At 37.4% G+C, this 18,823-nt stretch overlaps 1 protein-coding gene across 1 annotated transcript in view; it reads left to right on the forward strand.

The window, feature by feature from the left end:
* The window catches only part of UBR4 (ubiquitin protein ligase E3 component n-recognin 4), a 155,047-nt gene that overhangs the window by 38,359 nt on the left and 97,865 nt on the right, over nt 1-18,823 (forward strand). The window contains exons 18-32 of the mRNA XM_006883594.1: nt 978-1,147; nt 3,177-3,459; nt 4,043-4,178; nt 6,102-6,181; nt 6,673-6,801; nt 7,618-7,800; nt 7,947-8,069; nt 8,157-8,386; nt 10,470-10,591; nt 11,858-11,955; nt 13,624-13,781; nt 14,531-14,740; nt 17,285-17,386; nt 18,097-18,197; nt 18,429-18,627. Coding sequence (XP_006883656.1) covers nt 978-1,147; nt 3,177-3,459; nt 4,043-4,178; nt 6,102-6,181; nt 6,673-6,801; nt 7,618-7,800; nt 7,947-8,069; nt 8,157-8,386; nt 10,470-10,591; nt 11,858-11,955; nt 13,624-13,781; nt 14,531-14,740; nt 17,285-17,386; nt 18,097-18,197; nt 18,429-18,627 — 2,324 coding nt within the window. The remainder of the gene's footprint in view (nt 1-977; nt 1,148-3,176; nt 3,460-4,042; nt 4,179-6,101; nt 6,182-6,672; nt 6,802-7,617; nt 7,801-7,946; nt 8,070-8,156; nt 8,387-10,469; nt 10,592-11,857; nt 11,956-13,623; nt 13,782-14,530; nt 14,741-17,284; nt 17,387-18,096; nt 18,198-18,428; nt 18,628-18,823) is intronic.

The raw sequence follows: 18,823 nt of genomic DNA on the forward strand, positions 1-18,823 counted from the left end.
CAGTGCGATTGGCACAGGACAGAGCGGAGTTTAGGGCTGTTGTACATAGGGTCGCTATGAGTCGCAGGCGACTCGACGGCACATAACAACAACATATGGATTTTAGAGACAAACCTGGCTTTATCCATCACTAAGTAACTGTCATTTTGGCCATGTTCCAAACCTCTCTGAACTTTATTTCCCCTCACTTATAAAATGGAGCACATACTCTTTCCCTCAAGGGATTCCTTTGAGGTTTGTATGATGGGACATATACAGTGCATAGCCCAGCGTTTGGCTTTTGGGAACTCCCCAATACTGTATATGGTAATTATTCTTAATATCTCTGATATTTTTAATAATACTCACTTTCAAGGAGTACTACAATTAAATTTGGCTGACTTAGATAATTATTCTACATTCGGAGGTAACTTGTGCTTTCTGAAGCTAAAGCAGACATTTGCCTATTGTTCCATTGGCATCTTATCTTTAGGGGGATGTGTGCTTGAGAAGATAACTTGCAGCTCAGATAATTGAGCTGAGAGTAAACTTCATTTGAAAGACATGCTACAACTGAAGACAAAGAAAAGCCCTGATTAGTTTTAGATGTGCCAGCCAGTGGGCCTTGACATGTTAATAGGCAGAATTTCTCTGTTAATACTCTTCATTTACCATCTTTTACCTCCTTGGGTTGTTGGCTCACCCCTTTTTGTTTATTATTTGTATTATGTAACTGGTTATGAAATGAAAGTAAGATAGTATATTGGTTATGTTACAAGTTTTCTTTTGAGGGCACAAACTTTTATGTTCTGTGTGTTTGGAAATCTACCCTTATTATGGAATTTCAGTGCATTTCTCCTTTTTTGGGGATTTCATTTCTTCAGTTTATTTATTTGAAGTATTGATGGAGTTGAATTAATAGTTTCTCAATTATATTTGTTGAAGTAAATGATTTTTTTTCAAGACTACATCTGAGTTTCTTATTTATGCTTTGTCAGAACACACTGCTGCAGCAGCTGGGAGTCGCTCCTTTTTCTGAGGGTCCGTGGCCCTTGTACATTCACCCTCAAAGCCTCTCTGTGCTCTCACGCCTTCTGCTCATCTGGCAACATAAGGCTGGCGCTCAAGGTGATCCTGATGTTCCTGAATGTCTTAAAGTTTGGGACAGGTAAGATCCCTTCAATGATGGTCGTACATAAAAGAATATTTAATTTTTTTCTTTTAAGTTTGACTCTACAGATAATCTGTGGCTTTGAAATACTGTTCTGATTCTTTTAAAAAAGAAGAGATTTGAGATGGTGTATTTCTGATTGGGAGAAGATGTAATGATTAAGAAACAGATATTTGTAAACTTTGAATAAGAAAAGACTCTTACTTTAGCACATAAGGAATTTGTTTGTAATTATTGGAGAGAACCTGAATCCTGGATACAACCAATTTTATTCTGACCTCAATTTTTGAAAAAAGGGAACAGAGAAGCCAACTCTGTGTTTGGTTATTTTGCTTTCCACATGAAACCACTTAAAGTGACTTGCAATGTTTTTTGGACACATTTTAAAGACTTTTTCTACTTGAGGGAAGCTTGAATTAATCATTTAAATCCTCTTTGGATGGACCTGTATTTGCCATTTTGTTTACATGGTTATGAGTCTTCAAAGCAGTTTGTTTTTCTAAAAGGCTTTTCTTTTCTAGTCTCCATTCTGGGATCAAATAGCTCTAATGCTGGATTTGAGAAATCATAAAGCTCCTTGAATGCCAAAGACTCACAATATTTTTCCTGTTAAAATTTTGCAAACAGACCAGGAGGTGGGGGTGGGGTGGAGACCCTTATTAAAACACAAATCTCTTCCCTAATGGCTCCAGGCAGTGGAAATAGATATACTTAATTCACTTTGCAAGAAAGCTCTTCTGACAACTTTGCAGAATAGTGTAATTTCTGTACTGTTTTATGGCCTCAGAGTTACTTTTAGCTAATGTCATGGAATGACCTTAACCTGTAGTTATAAACTTTCAAACTGGGAATAAATATAGAATTAAAGTACAAGGTAAAGTAATTGAATTGGCTTTACTTTCCCAGATTAAGTTTTAGGTATTTACAAGTCTTTATTTTGGCACAAATGCCAGGATGGGTGTTAACTTTGTTGTGGCCACAGTTGAGAAAGTTGAAGAGTTCTGGGAAACATTTTTAGTCCTTTCTAACTTTTATCATTATTATTAATTTTAATAAAAATTTACAGAGACTTTGGATTTCCATTCCTTCATTGTTGCACTTTTCTCCCTCCTCGCCCATTTGTTCTTCTCTTTGAAAAGTAAAAGAAAAATTCTTTCGTTGCTATACAATCCCTCCCCCCAGGCCCACCCCTCTATGCAGCCTTTGTTCTGGACTCCTGTCATGACAGTAATACCTAATCATACATCCCTTTTAGACAGTTCTTTCCCTCATCTGTTTCAGTGCAGTATACATTGTTTGTCCCATCTTTCTCAGTCTCCCCCCAACCCTGAGGTCTGTCCTGTTTTACAACAGTGGCACCATGCAGTATTTGTCCTTTTGTGACTGAGATACTTCACTTAGCATCATGTCCTCCAGGGTCACCCATTTTGAATAATATTGCATTGAGTTCCTTGTTTTTCAATGCAGCGTAGTATTCCATTGTGTGACCATACCACAACTTTTCTGTCCGTTCGTTTGTTGATGGGCACTTAACAACTCTTTGCTATTGTGAACAAAGCTGCAATAAACATGGATGTGCATATATCTGCTTGGGTAGCAGTTACGGTTTCTTTGGAGTATATTCCCAGTAGTGGAATTTCTGGGTCAATTGGTATTTCTCTTTGCAACTTTTTGAGAAAACACCATACAGTCTTCCATAGTGGTTGCACCATTTTACACTCCCACCAGCAATGAATAAGTGTTCCAGTTTCTCCACAACCTTGTCAGCATTTGTTGTTTGCTGTTCTATTAAATTTTACATTTCTTATTGGAGTGAGATGATACCTCATAGGTGTTTTTCTAACTTTTTTTGTAGCTAAGATACAGTTTTCATTCTCTTTTTATCATGTAACTTTTGTCCTTCCTTAATTAGCTATCTTAATTTAGGATTTAAAAGATACAACTATTTCAGCGGGGCATTTTAACTGTTGCATGATGTTCTGACTTTTCCCATTGTCAGTACATACTCTCTTTTTCTCTATGGTAGGTTTTTGTCTACAATGAAGCAGAATGCCTTGCAAGGAGTGGTGCCTAGTGAGACAGAAGATTTGAACATAGAGCATCTGCAGCTACTCCTTCTCATTTTCCACAACTTCACTGAGAAAGGCCGACGGGCCATTCTGACGCTGTTTGTCCAGATCATCCAGGAACTGAGTGTCAACATGGAGGCCCAGATGCGCTCTGTGCCTCTCATCCTGGCTCGCCTTCTCTTAATCTTTGATTATCTGCTTCATCAGTACTCCAAAGCTCCAGTGTATCTGTTTGAACAGGTACAGACCAGTGTATTCTTTCTTTTAACTGTCAGTGAGAGGAGCATTTTTCAAGAGCTGCCACCATGACCCAAAGCCAAACTGATCTCAGTTTAGATTTCAGATGTTTGTTGTGGGAGGTTTATAAGTACAATTTAGGAAGACTACTGGGCTTATAAATGTGTGCTTGTGCTTTATATTCAGTTAGAAGGGATAAATATAGATTATCTGATTGAATATGTTTGTTAAAATTGGATTCTAAAACTTTACTTAGACCCTCCATCACAGATATTATCTTTGACCCATCCCACTTTACCTGTGTCTAGCACAGTGCCCTGAACACCTGCATTTGGCGACCATTTATTGAACAGTAAACTTTGTGAACAGATAAATTCTTCTGTTAAGGATACAAATGAGAATGGGAAAGCCACTTAAAGGTTACATGATTCGCTTCCTAATATAAGCCACCAGAAGATCTCTTGAAATTTTATTTTAGTTTGCTGAATTTCCCAGTCTCTAATACATGAATTAGAAGTATGTCTGGAGTGAAAAGTAAAATGTTGACTGTTTGTCTTTCTTAATTTATGTATTTATGTTTTAAAAGGTACAACATAATCTGCTAAGCCCTCCCTTTGGGTGGGCAAGTGGATCCCAGGACAGCAATAGTCGCCGGACAACCACTCCCCTTTATCATGGATTCAAAGAAGTAGAAGAAAACTGGTCTAAACATTTCTCATCAGGTCAGTAAAAGATAATAATAAATATATGTCCATGATATCTTTAACCACTGTGGTACCGTATCCATCTATTCACAAACAGATTCAAAACTTGTTCCCACGTGCTCTATATTTATTATTTTAAAAAAAGAAAAGGACAGGCAGCTCTGGTAGCCTAGTGGTAAGAAGAAGCTGTACTGCAATCACAGAGGTACATGGTTCGAATCCACCAGGTGCTCTGTTGGAGATGGAGGAGTAGTCTCCTCTCGTACCAATTTGACTTGATTCAATTTGACTGCACACACACAAAATAATAAAATTAAAAAAATAAAAAGGAAAGGAAAGGAAACAAAAGGCCTTGAGATCCAGTTTATGCCATAGGGTCTGATATGTGGATTCTTGTCATTCTGCAATTAAACTTTTCTCCATTTTACTTAGAGACATAGATTTGACCTTCTGACTAAATTTTTTTGAGGGTCTTGCTTGCATGTAAACCACTCTGAAAATAATACCATGCCATTCTTTCTAAGTATCTCTTGTACTTTTTGTTCATTTTTTCTCATCCTAAGAATTGTACTCAATCTCTATCCCAAAGACTTTTGAAGGCTATAATTTTTTCCCCCCTAAGATTTTATATTCTCCCCCCAACCATATAATATCTAAATGTTGTCTTAACTGGAGGGTCTATAAACGCAAGTCTATATAGTATACTTTCATGCAAGGCAAATGTCGGCTTCTTGAAATGGTTAAACCATGAACCCTCTAACCATCCAATCCCAGTTGCTACCTTGCCTGGCTTTATCTTCACTATATTATGCAGCCACATAATTCAGTCTCATTCCAGATTTTAACTTTTCCTTGACTTCCATAATTCTGCCATATTTTCCACGCAGAATGTGTATGTGTCTGACCATTATTGTATTGCCAAATCTTTGGGACCCTGAGTCTTGTTAGTCCCAGAGACTGCTTCCCCTTTTCTGGCCTTTCTGGTACTGCCTTTTCCTTTGGGCAGCATCTTTGAAACTTTCCTTGAATTCTCAGCTGCTTCCATAACCTGACAAAGGCCCTTTGTGTCTTGTAAACATAATCTAGAGTGCCTGAAGGCAGTTGCTGGTTCTTGAAGGCTGTGATATTTATTTATTTATTTTTGAAGGCTATCATTCTGTACAGGAGCAGACTGTTTCATTTTTGTCCCATGGAGTGACTGGTGTGTTCAAATTACCTATCTTTTAGTCAGCAGACCAACCCCTAACGCACTGTACACAGCTGTTAGACAATATTTTTGAAGAAACTTTCATAGTATTTTTAGTATAACATCATCATGGTGATCGCTTCTTTATTAGTTAACCTCTTTGATACAATAAAATTTGAATTTAATACAGTCTAATTTTATAGTATCACTGAGTTTTTCTTGACAGCACTTACAGTTTTATTATTAGAGAACTCTAGGGTATAAGGAGATTCACTGTAACCCATGGCTTGGCTTCTTTGGAGGTTGGAATCCATCACCTGTTGCTCTATAGGAGAAAGATGGACAGTCTCCTCCTGTGTGATTTACAGTCTTTGAAACTCACTGGAGGGTTAGCTATGTCTCAGTTCTGACCTGATAGCCAGGAGAGAGAAATAATCTCACTATTAGTAATTTTATTTTTTAACTTAATAATTATTGAGCTATTGGCATCTAGTGATTGGAAGCCAGGGATGCCTATAGTGCATGCGCAAGATTTCTCTTACCATAGAGTTACATGGCTCAAATATCATTAGTGCCAAAGTTGAGAAACATTGGTCTAAAATACTTTCTGAATTTTTTTAAAAAGTTTAACTTTTTAAATTGTGTTCCATATGCTCCTTCATTTACATTTTAGTATTTTCTAAATTCTTACATTTCAATTTCTTTAAAAGTTGAGAATGACACCATTTTTAAAAAAGAAATACCTTGCTTTTCAGATGCTGTGCCTCAGCCTAGATTCTACTGTGTCCTGTCTCCAGAGGCCTCAGAGGATGATTTGAATCGCCTTGATTCTGTGGTACTAGGAATTTTAATGACTCTGACATTTCCCCATTATATGACTCTGTTGGGAGAAAGAGATTGACTTACATTTTATATGAAGGGATTAAGGTTTCATTTTGAATTTGAGCTTATTCTAAAAGGAAAAGATAAATTTGAGATCTATTTACTGGGCCCACTTTTGCTGTGGCAGAGAACTTTCTGGGTTGGTAGTTGATACTTCTGACACATTTTTCCTGAAAACTCAGCATTTTTCACATACACAAATATTTTAAAGGAAAAATTATCTTACTTTCTCATTCTTCAGCTTACAATTATATGCTTTCAGTAACCTGCTTACAGAGTAAGGTTGCTGAGCAGGAATCTGTCACCATTAGAAATGAATGGCTATTATTTGATGAGATATTTTGTCAGTTATGAGTTTATGTATTAGTGCCTGGGAAGTAGAAAAAGATATTTAAAAAAAAAATAAAAAAAATAACAAGGAACATCTGTCTTTCTTGGTGTTAGGCATGTGATGTTCTTTTCTCCAAACTTGTGAAGTATGATGAACTTTACACTGCATTGACATCCCTGCTTGCAGCTGGATCCCATCTTGATACTGTCAGGAGAAAGGAAAACAAAACTGTAACAGCTTTGGTAAGACCATGAGAGGCTGCCTTCATTAAATCAGTTGTGAAGAAGCTGTGCTGTGATTCTTAATTGAGTAATAGTTCTCCTACCCCAAACTTTCTTCTGGGATATAATTAATTTGTTAAGTGTGATAGTTTTATCATATTTGTATTTTTTGTTAGCATTGGGAGAATGGTGGTTTGGTTAGTTAATCATCTTAAGTGCCGTAGTTCTTGTGAATGTCAGTCGATAGATTATATTAAAAGCCTCATACTTGAACTTTTTCTGTGATCCTGTGAATCTTAATCTGTTCTGGTAGCTTCGTGGTAAGAAATTGCAGTGCCAACACAAAAGTATACAGTTTGAATCCACCAGTTGCTCCATGGGTGAAAGATGGGTAGTCTCTTCTATGCAGTTTACTGCCTCTGAAAACCCACTATGGGTCAGTTCCCACTATGGAGTACATTACCACTACCACCAGCACCACTACCTCACAACTTCTCACAACCAAACCAGCGATTCCAGGCCACAGAAGAGACAAACTTGTAGGTCTGCTGTAGAGAATGTCCTGCTCTCTTTTCATTCTTGGTAAATTGTTAGGGAGCCAAAGTTGTCTTAGAATATAGTTTTGGTTTACTAAGAAATTATTTAGATGTACATTTCACAGTTTTCTTCTTTATGAGCATTTGTAAGAAGATTTGCTCTAGAAAGGTCTAGGGAGCTCATTTAAGAGAGGCAAGTTAGAACTCTTTACAATTCTGTTTATAAACTCTATTTGTAACAGTTACTTCTGTTATGTCAATGCCAAATACTAACCCTAGGCTTTATTTTTGCTTCCTCTAGGAGGCCTGTGCCTTGCAATATTACTTTTTGATACTGTGGAGAATCTTGGGAATTTTGCCGCCGTCAAAGGCTTATATGAACCAGCTGGCCATGAACACACCTGAGATGAGTGAGTGTGACATCCTGCACACTCTGCGATGGTCTTCTCGCCTCCGTATCAGCACATATGTCAATTGGATAAAGGTACTGCAGTGCAACACAGAGGTTGTTCCTAAGAGTATTCAGAGTCAATGTTGCTCTGTGCCTGGGAACTATTTAAGGTTAGTTTAAGTTTTAAATTCTTATATATCACTCGCCTAACCATTTTTTTTTAATTGCTGTCCAAATAGGAGCGCCTTGTCAAACAGGGAATGAAGACTGAGCATGCTGGTTCTCTCATAGAACTGGCATCCACAAAGTGCAGCTCAGTGAAATATGATGTTGAAATGGTAGAAGAATACTTTGCTCGCCAGGTATGTTATCATTAGAACTATAATGATAAAACTTGACTACTACCATAACTTTTGCCATACTAATAACTATCTTGAATATTTTTGAAGATCTCCTCATTCTGCAGCATTGACTGTACCACCATCTTACAACTTCATGAGATTCCTAGTCTGCAGTCTATCTACACCCTTGATGCTGCTATCTCAAAAGTCCAGGTTTCATTGGATGAGCACTTTTCGAAGATGGCTGCAGAAACAGATCCTCATAAGTCATCAGAGATCACCAAGAACCTCCTTCCAGCCACATTACAGCTCATTGACACCTATGCATCCTTTACTAGGTATGATGAACTGCCTGCCCAGAGAGGGTGGAATTTAGATGAGTAGGTGGTTTACCTTCATTTCTTTAAACGGAATTCTGCAGTTGTGTGTAGTATGCACTCTGTACACGCTCCAATGACTCAGAAATTTTTCTCTTTTTCTCAGCTTAGATATTTTTCTCTTGGATATGCTTTTATTATTATTATTAATTTTGATGAAAATTTACAGAGATTTTGGATTTCTATTCATTCATTGTTGTACTTTTCTCCCTGCCCACCCCTCCCCTCCAGTTTGTTCTTCTCTTTGGAAAGTAAAAGAAAAATTCTTTCATTTTTACACAATCCCTCCCCCCAAGTCCACTCCACTGTGCAGCCTTTGTTTTGGACTTCTGTCACGACAATAATACCTAAATCATATATACCTTTTAAACAGTTTTCTCCATCATCTGTTTCAATGCAGTATACATAATTTATCCCATCTTTCTCAGTCCCCCCCCCCATATCAGTCCCGTTTTACAATAGTGGCACTATGAAGTATTTGTCCTTTTGTGACTGATAATTTCAGTCAATATAATGTCCTCCAGGTCATCCATTTTGAATAATATTGCATGAGTTCCTTGTTTTTCAGTGTAGCGTAATATTCCGTTGTGTGAATATACTAGAGCTTCTCTGTCCATTTGTTTGTTGATGAGCACTTAGGTTGTTTCCATTTCTTTACTATTGTGAACAAAGCTGTGATAAACATGGATGTTCATATATCTGCTTGGGTGGAAGTTATCGTTTCTTTGGGGTAAATTCCCAGTAGTGGAATTGCTGAGTCAAATGGTATTTATATTTGCAACTTTTTATTAAGAAAGCCCCATACAGCCTTCCATAGTGGCTGCACCATATTACACTCCCATCAGCAGTGAATAAGGGTTCCAGTTTCTCCACAACCTCGCCAGTGTTTGTTGCTTGCTGTTCTGTTAAATTTTGCTATTCTTACTGGAGTGAGATGATATCTCATAGTTGTGTTGGTTTACATTTCTCTTAGAGCTAGAGATTTTGAACATTTCTTCATGTGTTTGTTAGCCATCTGAATGTCTTTGGTGAAATGTCTGTTCATATCCTCGCCCATTTTCCCATTGGGTTGTTTATCTTGTGGTGCTATACTTTTATAAAATAAATCTGATGAGAGTATTTTCAGATAGTTAAGGAGGAACCAAGAGGAATTTTAATTTACATACATATTTATTTGTAGGATATAAAGATAGTATAATTTTTCAAAGTGTTGTCATCTCTGTTAACTGACCTAAAGTTAAACATAACTCTAGTAGCCCTCCTTTGTTTTTATAAGGCTATAAATCAAAAGATGGGGAGTTGACTGTGTCCATCTTTCTTCTTTGGAGTTGCTGGTGGATTTGAACCGCAGCCGTTGGATAAACAGTGCAAACTTCCTATGAACTAGGACACCAAACCTCCCTTTTTAGTCTTTAGTGTAAATGCCCTATAGTAGAGATGGGACTGTTGCCTGAGGAAAAGTTTGAATAAATATGAAGAGCAAACACAAATAATAAATATGCCTGTTGTGTGCCAGATTTTTTGCTAGGTGCTGGTAGATAGCAGTTAGCTAAATAGAATAAGTCTCTGCATTCTGGAAGAGTCTATTCTGAAATAGTGATTAAAAAATGGTTTTTAAAGTTTTTTTTAATAGTGAAGTACAGCTTACTTTGGCTTACTAGACCCAGTATTGCAGATGTTTCTCAGCAAGCAAATTTGTGATCTGGTAGGTAAATAAACAGGTTTTTATTTGTTTATTTTAGACTAAAATAATGTTTTAGAACCTTTACTATATGTGCATTGCTGTCTTCTAGGGAGGAAGAGTTGGTGGCAAGGAAAGAGGATATATAATGTTCACTGTTTCCAAACTCATTTTTGATTGAATCATGGTTTGAGAGCTTAGAGCCTTGGGAAGCAGTTACTTGTTGGAATTCTTAGGATGCAGATAAAAACAGGTTGCTAGCAACTATGTTGAAGAGATTAGGAAGCTGAGATACAGACTTATTGAATTGGCTAGGGTTAGCATTTTCTAGTTTTTTTTATATTCTCCCTGTTTTAATTTCAGAGCCTATTTGCTACAGAATTTTAATGAAGAGGGCACTGCTGAAAAACCTTCTAAGGAGAAACTGCAAGGCTTTGCTGCTGTTTTGGCTATTGGCTCTAGTAGATGCAAAGCTAACACACTGGGTGAGTGATCATTCTTTTGAATACAAGTAGTACTACTTCTCTCCCTCTCTACCTACTTACCACTTACTGGAACTTTTTTGTATGCCAGACATTTAAAATAGATATATTTGTTTTGATGCTCAACAATAACCCTGAAATTTAAGTGTTAGTATTATCCTCCCTTTTCACTGATGAGGACAGTGTGATTTTGGGAGGATACTTGCATAAAATCTTAAAACTCATGTTGGAGCTGGGAACTGAGTCAGTTTCATTTGACTCCGAAGAATTAGGCTATTCTGCTGTTAGCACAGATGCACTCCTTTTCATTTGTAGAGATTATAAAGACTAGCAAGCTGTCACTTTGTTCTCGGAAATGTGTCTTTCCTGAGTTATGAATGATCTAGTAGAAATTTAGCATCTGGAACCATAAGACTTGTTGGCACAGACCTGGAGATAAATTCAGTAGTTATGTGATAGCCATTTGTAATGTAGTGAGTTTCAAGCTTCAAATACCATCTTAATGTATGATCTCACTTAAAACATTTTTTTTTATTTTAAAAAAATTTTTATTTTTATTTATTTCATTTTATTTTATTATTATTATTTGTGTGTGTGTGTGCGCGCGCATGTACCATCAAATCAGATCTGACTGGTACAGGAGGAAATTGTCCCTCCTTCTCCGGCAGAGCATCTGGTGGATTCGAACCATGTACCTTTGGGATTGCAGTACAGCTTCTTGCCACTAGGCCACCAGAGCTCCCCTTTATTTATTTTTTTTTAATTTCAGTGGACACCTAGAGACCTTGGAATTCCATTCATTCATTGTTGCACTTTCTCCCCGCTCACCCCACCTCCACCCCCCCACTTTTAAAAATTTAATGCCAGTCCTACTATGTACATTGTACTTAATGTACATTAATTAGCCTTGTCATCAATATTTTTAAGAAAACAGATTCTTAGAAGAAAAGCAGATGCCCAGTGGCAGTTTTAGGCTGATATATAAATACTTGCCCTCATTTTGTAACTTATTTTCACATGTCCTCTTTCCTTGTGAGATTAGAAACTGATGGGATAGAAAATTAAACTAGTACAAAAGATGTTGTTAGCAGTTAGCTAGTTTGCGGTAGTCATAATCCTCCTATGAAATATTCATCTGAGCTGTCTTATTATTTAATCAGCATGGGCTGTATTTTCTTTGGCATTTGGGTTTCATTTTTAATATGCTGTGTGTTACTCCTTTTCATTTGCTCATTTGTATTGATTCTTTGTTGTCTTGATTCCTTTTAGGTACCGCACTGGTTCAGAATTTACCATCATCAGTGCAGGCTGTGTGTGAGTCCTGGAATAATATCAATACCAATGAATTTCCCAACATTGGATCCTGGGTAAGTCTGTGATTAGTCCAAGATTAGATTGCTGAGCATTAGCTATTCTGTGTTCTGTTTTCATTCTCTAGGCTTAAACTTGCTAACAAGGTGCTCTAGTGGCACAATGGTTAAGCTTATGACTGTTAACCAAAAGATTGGTGGTTCAGAGTTACCAGTGACTCTAGGAGATGAGAAAAGATTTGCATTTAGGAAAAACCTTATGAATCAGTTCTACTCCATCATGTGCTCTGGTTGATGTCTTCAAGTCAAACTTAACCTATTTAGAAGAGAACGAAACACAGCCAAATCCTGTGCCATCTTCTGTATTGCTGTTGTGCTAGTACTCATTGAAGCCATTGTCAGCCCATCTCATTTAGGGTTTTCCTCTTTTTTGCTAACCTCAGCTTTACTAAGCATAATGTTTTTCTCCAGGAACTGGCTTATCTTCATAACATACCCAAACTATGTGAGAGAAAAAAAGTATCTCACAGTTCTTGCTTCTCAGGCATTCTCGCTGCATTTCCTCCAAGACAGATTTATTGTTCTTTAAGCAGTGTATGTCATACTCAGTATTTTTTGCAACAGTTCTGGCATCACAATTCAATGACAATGGTTCTTTGATCTTTCTTATTAATTATCCAACTTTCACATGCATACAAGATGATTGAAAATACCATGGCTTATGTTCTAGAATACCATACAGCCACTCTAATTTGGAGTAGCTTACTGGCATAGGATATCAACAATAACAGATGACCTATCTAAAGATCTTCACATGCTACTATTAATATTTACAGTGGTTGAATTGTTGTGCTGTATTTCTTAGTGCCTATATGGTCATTTTGCCAAGAAATCTCATCCTCAGTTTCTTCATATTTTAAGTACTTGACATATTTAAGATGAGATAATATGCAAAATACCTAAAGCATCATCTGACACATGAATTCTCAAAGATTAACTCCCTTTTCTTTCTCTTGTAAGTTAACTGTCATTTTTTGGATGGCTTTTAGGTTCTTGTAAGCTTTCATAGATACTATTGACTGTTCTGCCACTTTATTTGATCTTTGTGAGAGCTATTCTCAGATTAACAAATGATTGTGTTATTAATGTTTGCAATTGTAATCTTGCTTTCTTTCCTTTGTTATTGTTACCTTGGTTTGCACAATACAGAGCTATATAGTACAAGAACAATTATGGTACAAGTAATAGAGATCTTCATGTACTATAAAATTTGCATCCTTCTGAATTATTAGAGACACACACTAGTTTTACTAAGAAATATTTTACATTATAGTCTAATTATTTAAAAAGTACCAGAGGCAACTACAATCCCAGAGGCTCACAGTTTGAATCCACCAGATGCTCTGCCGGGGAAGGAGGGACAATCTCCTCCTGTACCAGTCAGATCTGATTTAACGGTACACTCACACACAAAAATTTAAAAAAAAAAAAAAAGTAATATAGGCAGTTTTTGTGTTTGTTAACTGTGTTAACTAAAATTTGTTGATGTCTTCCTTCTTCCTAGTTCACATTTCTCAAGATGAGTACTAATGTATACTTAAGCTATTGCTTGTAAACCTCTCATAGGGGCTTGGTTTATGTTAGATTTTTTTTTCCCTCCCACATTAAGAATTTTTATCCAGGATTGATGGGCTATTCATTCACATCTTTTTTTTTCTCCTTTAGCGCAATGCCTTTGCCAATGACACTATCCCTTCAGAAAGTTACATCAGTGCTGTGCAAGCCGCTCATCTGGGCACTCTTTGTGGCCAAAGTCTGCCTTTGGCTGCTTCCTTGAAACACACCCTTCTCTCATTGGTTCGATTAACTGGAGATCTTATTGTGTGAGTACCCAGCACATCACTTCAAATACTGTCTACAGCTACTATTCTGCTAAAGATTTTCACAATTGTTTAATAATACTTTCCTTCAGTGTTTATCTAGCAAAGAGAACCTGTTGTTTTTAGAGTAGGAATGTGTTTACTTAGAATGATTTTAACCTAAATCTGAAGAGCAAAAGAAGTACCACCTCCTGTCTGTGTAGTATTTTTTTTAAAAAAAAAATCATTCTAGGTTTAAGTAATATCATGATTTGGAGGTGCCTTAAGTTAATGTTTTAGGGTAATAGTGACAGATTTAGTTCAAATAATATTTCTTCAGAATCACTGCCAGAGTTACCGTCTGCCATTGTGGGGACCAGGGCTTCAGGAAAGTCAGGAACAAAATTAAAAATCACATTGTTTTAAAAATGTTCCAGAATTCTATCAGTTCTTCTAGAAAGATTGTCCAGAACGGATTACTTGCTTAGATTCCAGCTAACTTTTTGGAAAAGTATAAAATTCCTTTTATATCATTAATTTAGCACTTTAATAAATGTGATGTTTTTTGTATGGAAATTTTGCTTTTGATATAATGAGAAAAAAAATAATAAGAAATTGTATGATTATACCTATGTAGAAAACAGCTACGTTTAGGTACAAGAGACTGGAATAGAAGCCTTCCCTCCGATGAATCATTGAATTGCCCTGTTCCTGCCTTGTAGTTTTGTGGAAAAGCATATTCATTAACTTAGTTCCCTTTTTCTTTGTTAAAGTTGGTCTGATGAGATGAACCCACCACAGGTAATTCGGACCTTGTTACCCCTTCTTTTGGAGTCAAGCACTGAGAGTGTTGCTGAGATCAGTAGCAACTCCCTGGAACGCATCTTGGGCCCTGCGGAGTCTGACGAGTTCTTGGCTCGAGTTTATGAGAAGTTGATTACTGGTTGTTACAACATTTTGGCCAATCATGCAGATCCCAACAGGTGAGCCTGACTGAGAAAAACAAATTCTGTGATCTATTGCTGCTGTCAATGAATAGTGACTATGAGGGCGTTTCTTAATTCTTTTGATGAATAGCTTGTTTTATTGTCATTGCTCTTTTTAAGAGAAAATTTGTGCTTGTGTACATTTTACATTCACTTTTAGGTGGATGAAAAGTTACTTGGAATCTTCTTTTGTGACCATTCTTAGGAATAAATGTTAGGAAAATGAAGCCTTAAATTGCAGATTTCAGTAATTCAGTAAATTACTACCAAATGTACTATACTAATACTTTTTTAACTTTCAAATATGACTATATTTTTAAGTTTGTGGTCCTTGTAATCAAAGGATCCCAAGGCATTATTATTATGATGTAGTCCTAGTGGTATAGTTTGCTGCAAGTTGCATTTCTAACCCAAAGACTGTGCTTCTTTGGCTCAGTGGTTCCAAGAGAGGAAGATGAATAATTGCTTTCTGTGCAGTTTACAGTGATGAAAATCCAATGGAAGATCACCTGTGAATCAGAACTGCCTCATTGGCAGTGGATCTTGAGTTTGTTTTTAAAGCATTGTTTGACCTTGATGCTTTAAACCAAATGAATGTAGAAATGCCCAAAGGCTTTATCCTCAGCTTTCAAGCAAATCACAAACACCCACCAGGGTCCAACTTGGCCAAAGTAAAGGCTCACTCACAGGGAGGAACAGACTGAATTTTAAATACAAAGGCCCGTCCACCAGATCCTGTTTGCCTACATGAGAGGCTCCCACCCAAGCGGATTGTAAACAAGGTCAGATACAGTTAGTCAGCTTACACTTGATTTGATTGCTAACACAATTAGAAATGCCCAATCGGTTTATCCCCAGCTTTCAATCAAATCACAAACACCCACCAGGATCCAACTTTGCCAAGGTAAAGGCTCACTCACAGAGAGGACCAAACTGAATTTTAAATACAAAGGAGCGCCTACCAGATACCTGGATCAGGGAGCTGTTGTGCAAATGGAGCAGGGAAGCACTGCATGGTTTGAAATTGGGAAAGGAGTGTGTCAGGGTTGTATTCTGTCTCCATACCTTATATGTATATATATATATGTGTATGTTTATATGTATATATGTATATGCTGAGCAAATTATCCGAGAAGCTGGACTCTGTGAAGAGGAATGTGGCATCAGGATTGGAGGGAGACTCATCAGTAATCTGTGTTATGCAGATAACACAACGTTGCTTGCTGTAAGTGAGAAGGACTTGAAGCACATGTTTCAGAAGGTCAAAGAATGTAGCCTTCAGTAGGGATTGTATCTCAGTATCAAGAAAACAAAGATTCTTACCACTGGACCAATAGACAGTGTCATGATGGATGGAGAGGAGATTGAAACAGTCAGTAGCTTCCTCTTGCTTGGATCCACGATTAACACCCTTGGTATGAACAGTCAGGAAATAAGGAGAAGCATTGCAGTAGGAAAATCTGTAGTTAGGGACCTTTCCAAATTATTAAGGAGCAGTGATGTCATTTTGAGGACTAACGTGCATCTGATTCAGGTCATGGTCTTTCCGATTGTTAGCTATGCATCTGAGACCTGGACAGTGAATAAGGATGACAGAAAAAGAATCGATGCTTTGAGTTGTTGGAGAAGAGCACTGAACATCCCATGGATGGCCAAGAGAACAAACATATGTCTTGGAGAGGGTGCTGGCAGAGTGCTATTTGGAGGGAAGAATGATGAGCCTTCACTGACTTTGGACATATTGCTAGGAGGTGATATTCCTTGGAGAGGGACATGATGCTGGGAATAGTGGAGGGTCAGCGAAGGAGAGGAAGATCTTCAACTAGGTGGATTGACACGATGACTGCTGCTGTGAGTTCTTTTGTCAGGTAGTGTGAGGATAGGTCTGGGTTCAGATATTTTGTTATAGGGTCACAGTGAGTCGTGCTTGACTCGACAGCACCTAACAACAACAACAAATGTAGAAAAGCCATGGAGAATGATTGAGTAAGCTGCAGCTTTATGTCACTGAAAACTGTACGAATAAAGGGGCCAAGTGTTAGGATTCTTGGTTTCTTGGTTGTTGAGGAGTTCAGCTTTTCATCAAGGAACTTTTTTTCCTTCTCTTCCTGTCCCTTGGTCTCCAAAAAGATAAGAATTTGGGAAAGTTTAATGATGTACAAATGATTTGTTCAAAAGGTACTCCCCCCCCCCCCAAGGAATCAAGATTAGAATTCTGAATATCAAGAGTTTTTGCTCCTTAATTTCCTAGGAGAGAAGGCAGTAAAATAAACTTGAAGTATTGCTTGCTGTTAATTAGAAAAAGTCTGAAATACCAGTGATCCTCTGAACTCTCAGCCATCAATTATTTCAGATTTTGGGAATTTATTAAACATTTCACTCTTACTATGTGCCAGGTTATATACTAACCACCAGTGATAAAAAATTGGATAGTCCCCTCAGTGTTTAGTCGTAAACAAATTTTATGTTTTAAAAATAGTACTAGGAAGATATTGAACAAAATCTTGTTTGTGGTATTTAGTTTTTCCTTTTGATCTTTAGTGGACTGGATGAATCTATCTTGGAAGAATGTCTCCAGTATTTGGAAAAGCAACTAGAAAACAGCCAGGCTCGTAAAGCAATGGAAGAATTTTTCTCTGAAAGGTGAGTTTTATTTTATTCATTGGACATATTTTAAATGCACCATAAAAGTAAGTGGCTGGAAACAACTCCAATGTTCATGAATGGATTAAAAAAAATATTGTAGCAAACTTCATATACAAACTATCATATTATCTAAACATAGATAAACCTAGAAAATATGCTAAGTGAAATAGTGGAGACTCGTGTTGGAATAACTGTATGAGTCCACTTAAATAACTAGACTAGGAAATGTGTAGAGACTAGTTTATCGGGGCTGGAAGGAGGATAAGAGAGATGAAAATGGGGGATTAATGTAAGGTTACTAGGTTTCTGTTTGGGATGATAAAGATTTTTGGAAATGGATAGTGGTGATAGTTACATGGCTTGATGAATGTGATTATTGTAACTGAATTTAAACTTAGCAGTGGAAGAAAGTCAGTTTTAGTGACACCTTTTACTACACATGCAAAGCATACTGACTTGGGCTTTCTTTCTCAGGGAATGTTTAGGACCTACTCAAATGTCTGTATTCCAAACTAGGATGTAGAGTTAATTGCAGACCTCTTGAAGTTGTCAGTGAGGGGAATGCTTTCATGAAGACCTTGTGTTGAACTCACAAATGACCAGCATCTCTAGAACAGATGAGATTGTGAAAAAATAGAAATAGATACCTTTTATGTGAAGCTTAATGTGGTTCATTCTTCTCTTTTTGATTTCTTTCTGCCTCCCAGTGGAGAACTTGTGCAGATCATGATGGCAACAGCCAATGAGAACCTCTCTGCTAAATTCTGTAATCGAGTTTTGAAATTCTTCACCAAACTCTTCCAGCTGAGTGAGTGACAGCTTTTAGTAATCTTCTTACGGGAACTTTGATGTCTGGCTAATACTGTGCATATCTTCTGCCTGAGTTTAACTATAGCATGAAAATACTAACAAGTGGAGAGAATCCCTCAAAGAAAGTTTGGAAGGAAGTTGAAAACCTGCTTGAAGACTTTTCCTCTTTCTTGGCCTTCCTTCCCTCTGGCCCTTCTTCACTGATGTTGCCCTCTTGATCTGTCCTTAGCCGAGAAGAGCCCTAACCCGAGCCTTCTGCATCTCTGTGGCTCTTTGGCACAGCTGGCTTGTGTGGAGCCCGTGCGTCTCCAGGCCTGGCTCACCCGCATGACTGCCTCACCCCCGAAAGATTCTGACCAGCTGGATGTGATCCAGGAGAACCGGCAATTGTTGCAGTTACTGACCACATACATTGTTCGGGAGAACAGGTAGAACAGCTGCATTTGTGTCATGTGCCCCTAACCACCTCAGAAATGTAATGAAAGTAAGGCTCTTTTTCTACCAACGTTAGTCTTAGCGTTTTCAAGTCTTCTTTCTCTAGATCCAAAGAATCTAGCTAGTGTAGCTCCTGGGTATTTTTTATGGAAAACTTATAGAGTGAATTGCCTGTCAGTTGCAACATGG

Source organism: Elephantulus edwardii, unplaced genomic scaffold (genome assembly GCF_000299155.1).
Source record: "Elephantulus edwardii isolate Elephantulus edwardi_28Jun2011 unplaced genomic scaffold, EleEdw1.0 scaffold00028, whole genome shotgun sequence".
Classification (NCBI taxonomy): Eukaryota; Metazoa; Chordata; class Mammalia; order Macroscelidea; family Macroscelididae; genus Elephantulus; species Elephantulus edwardii.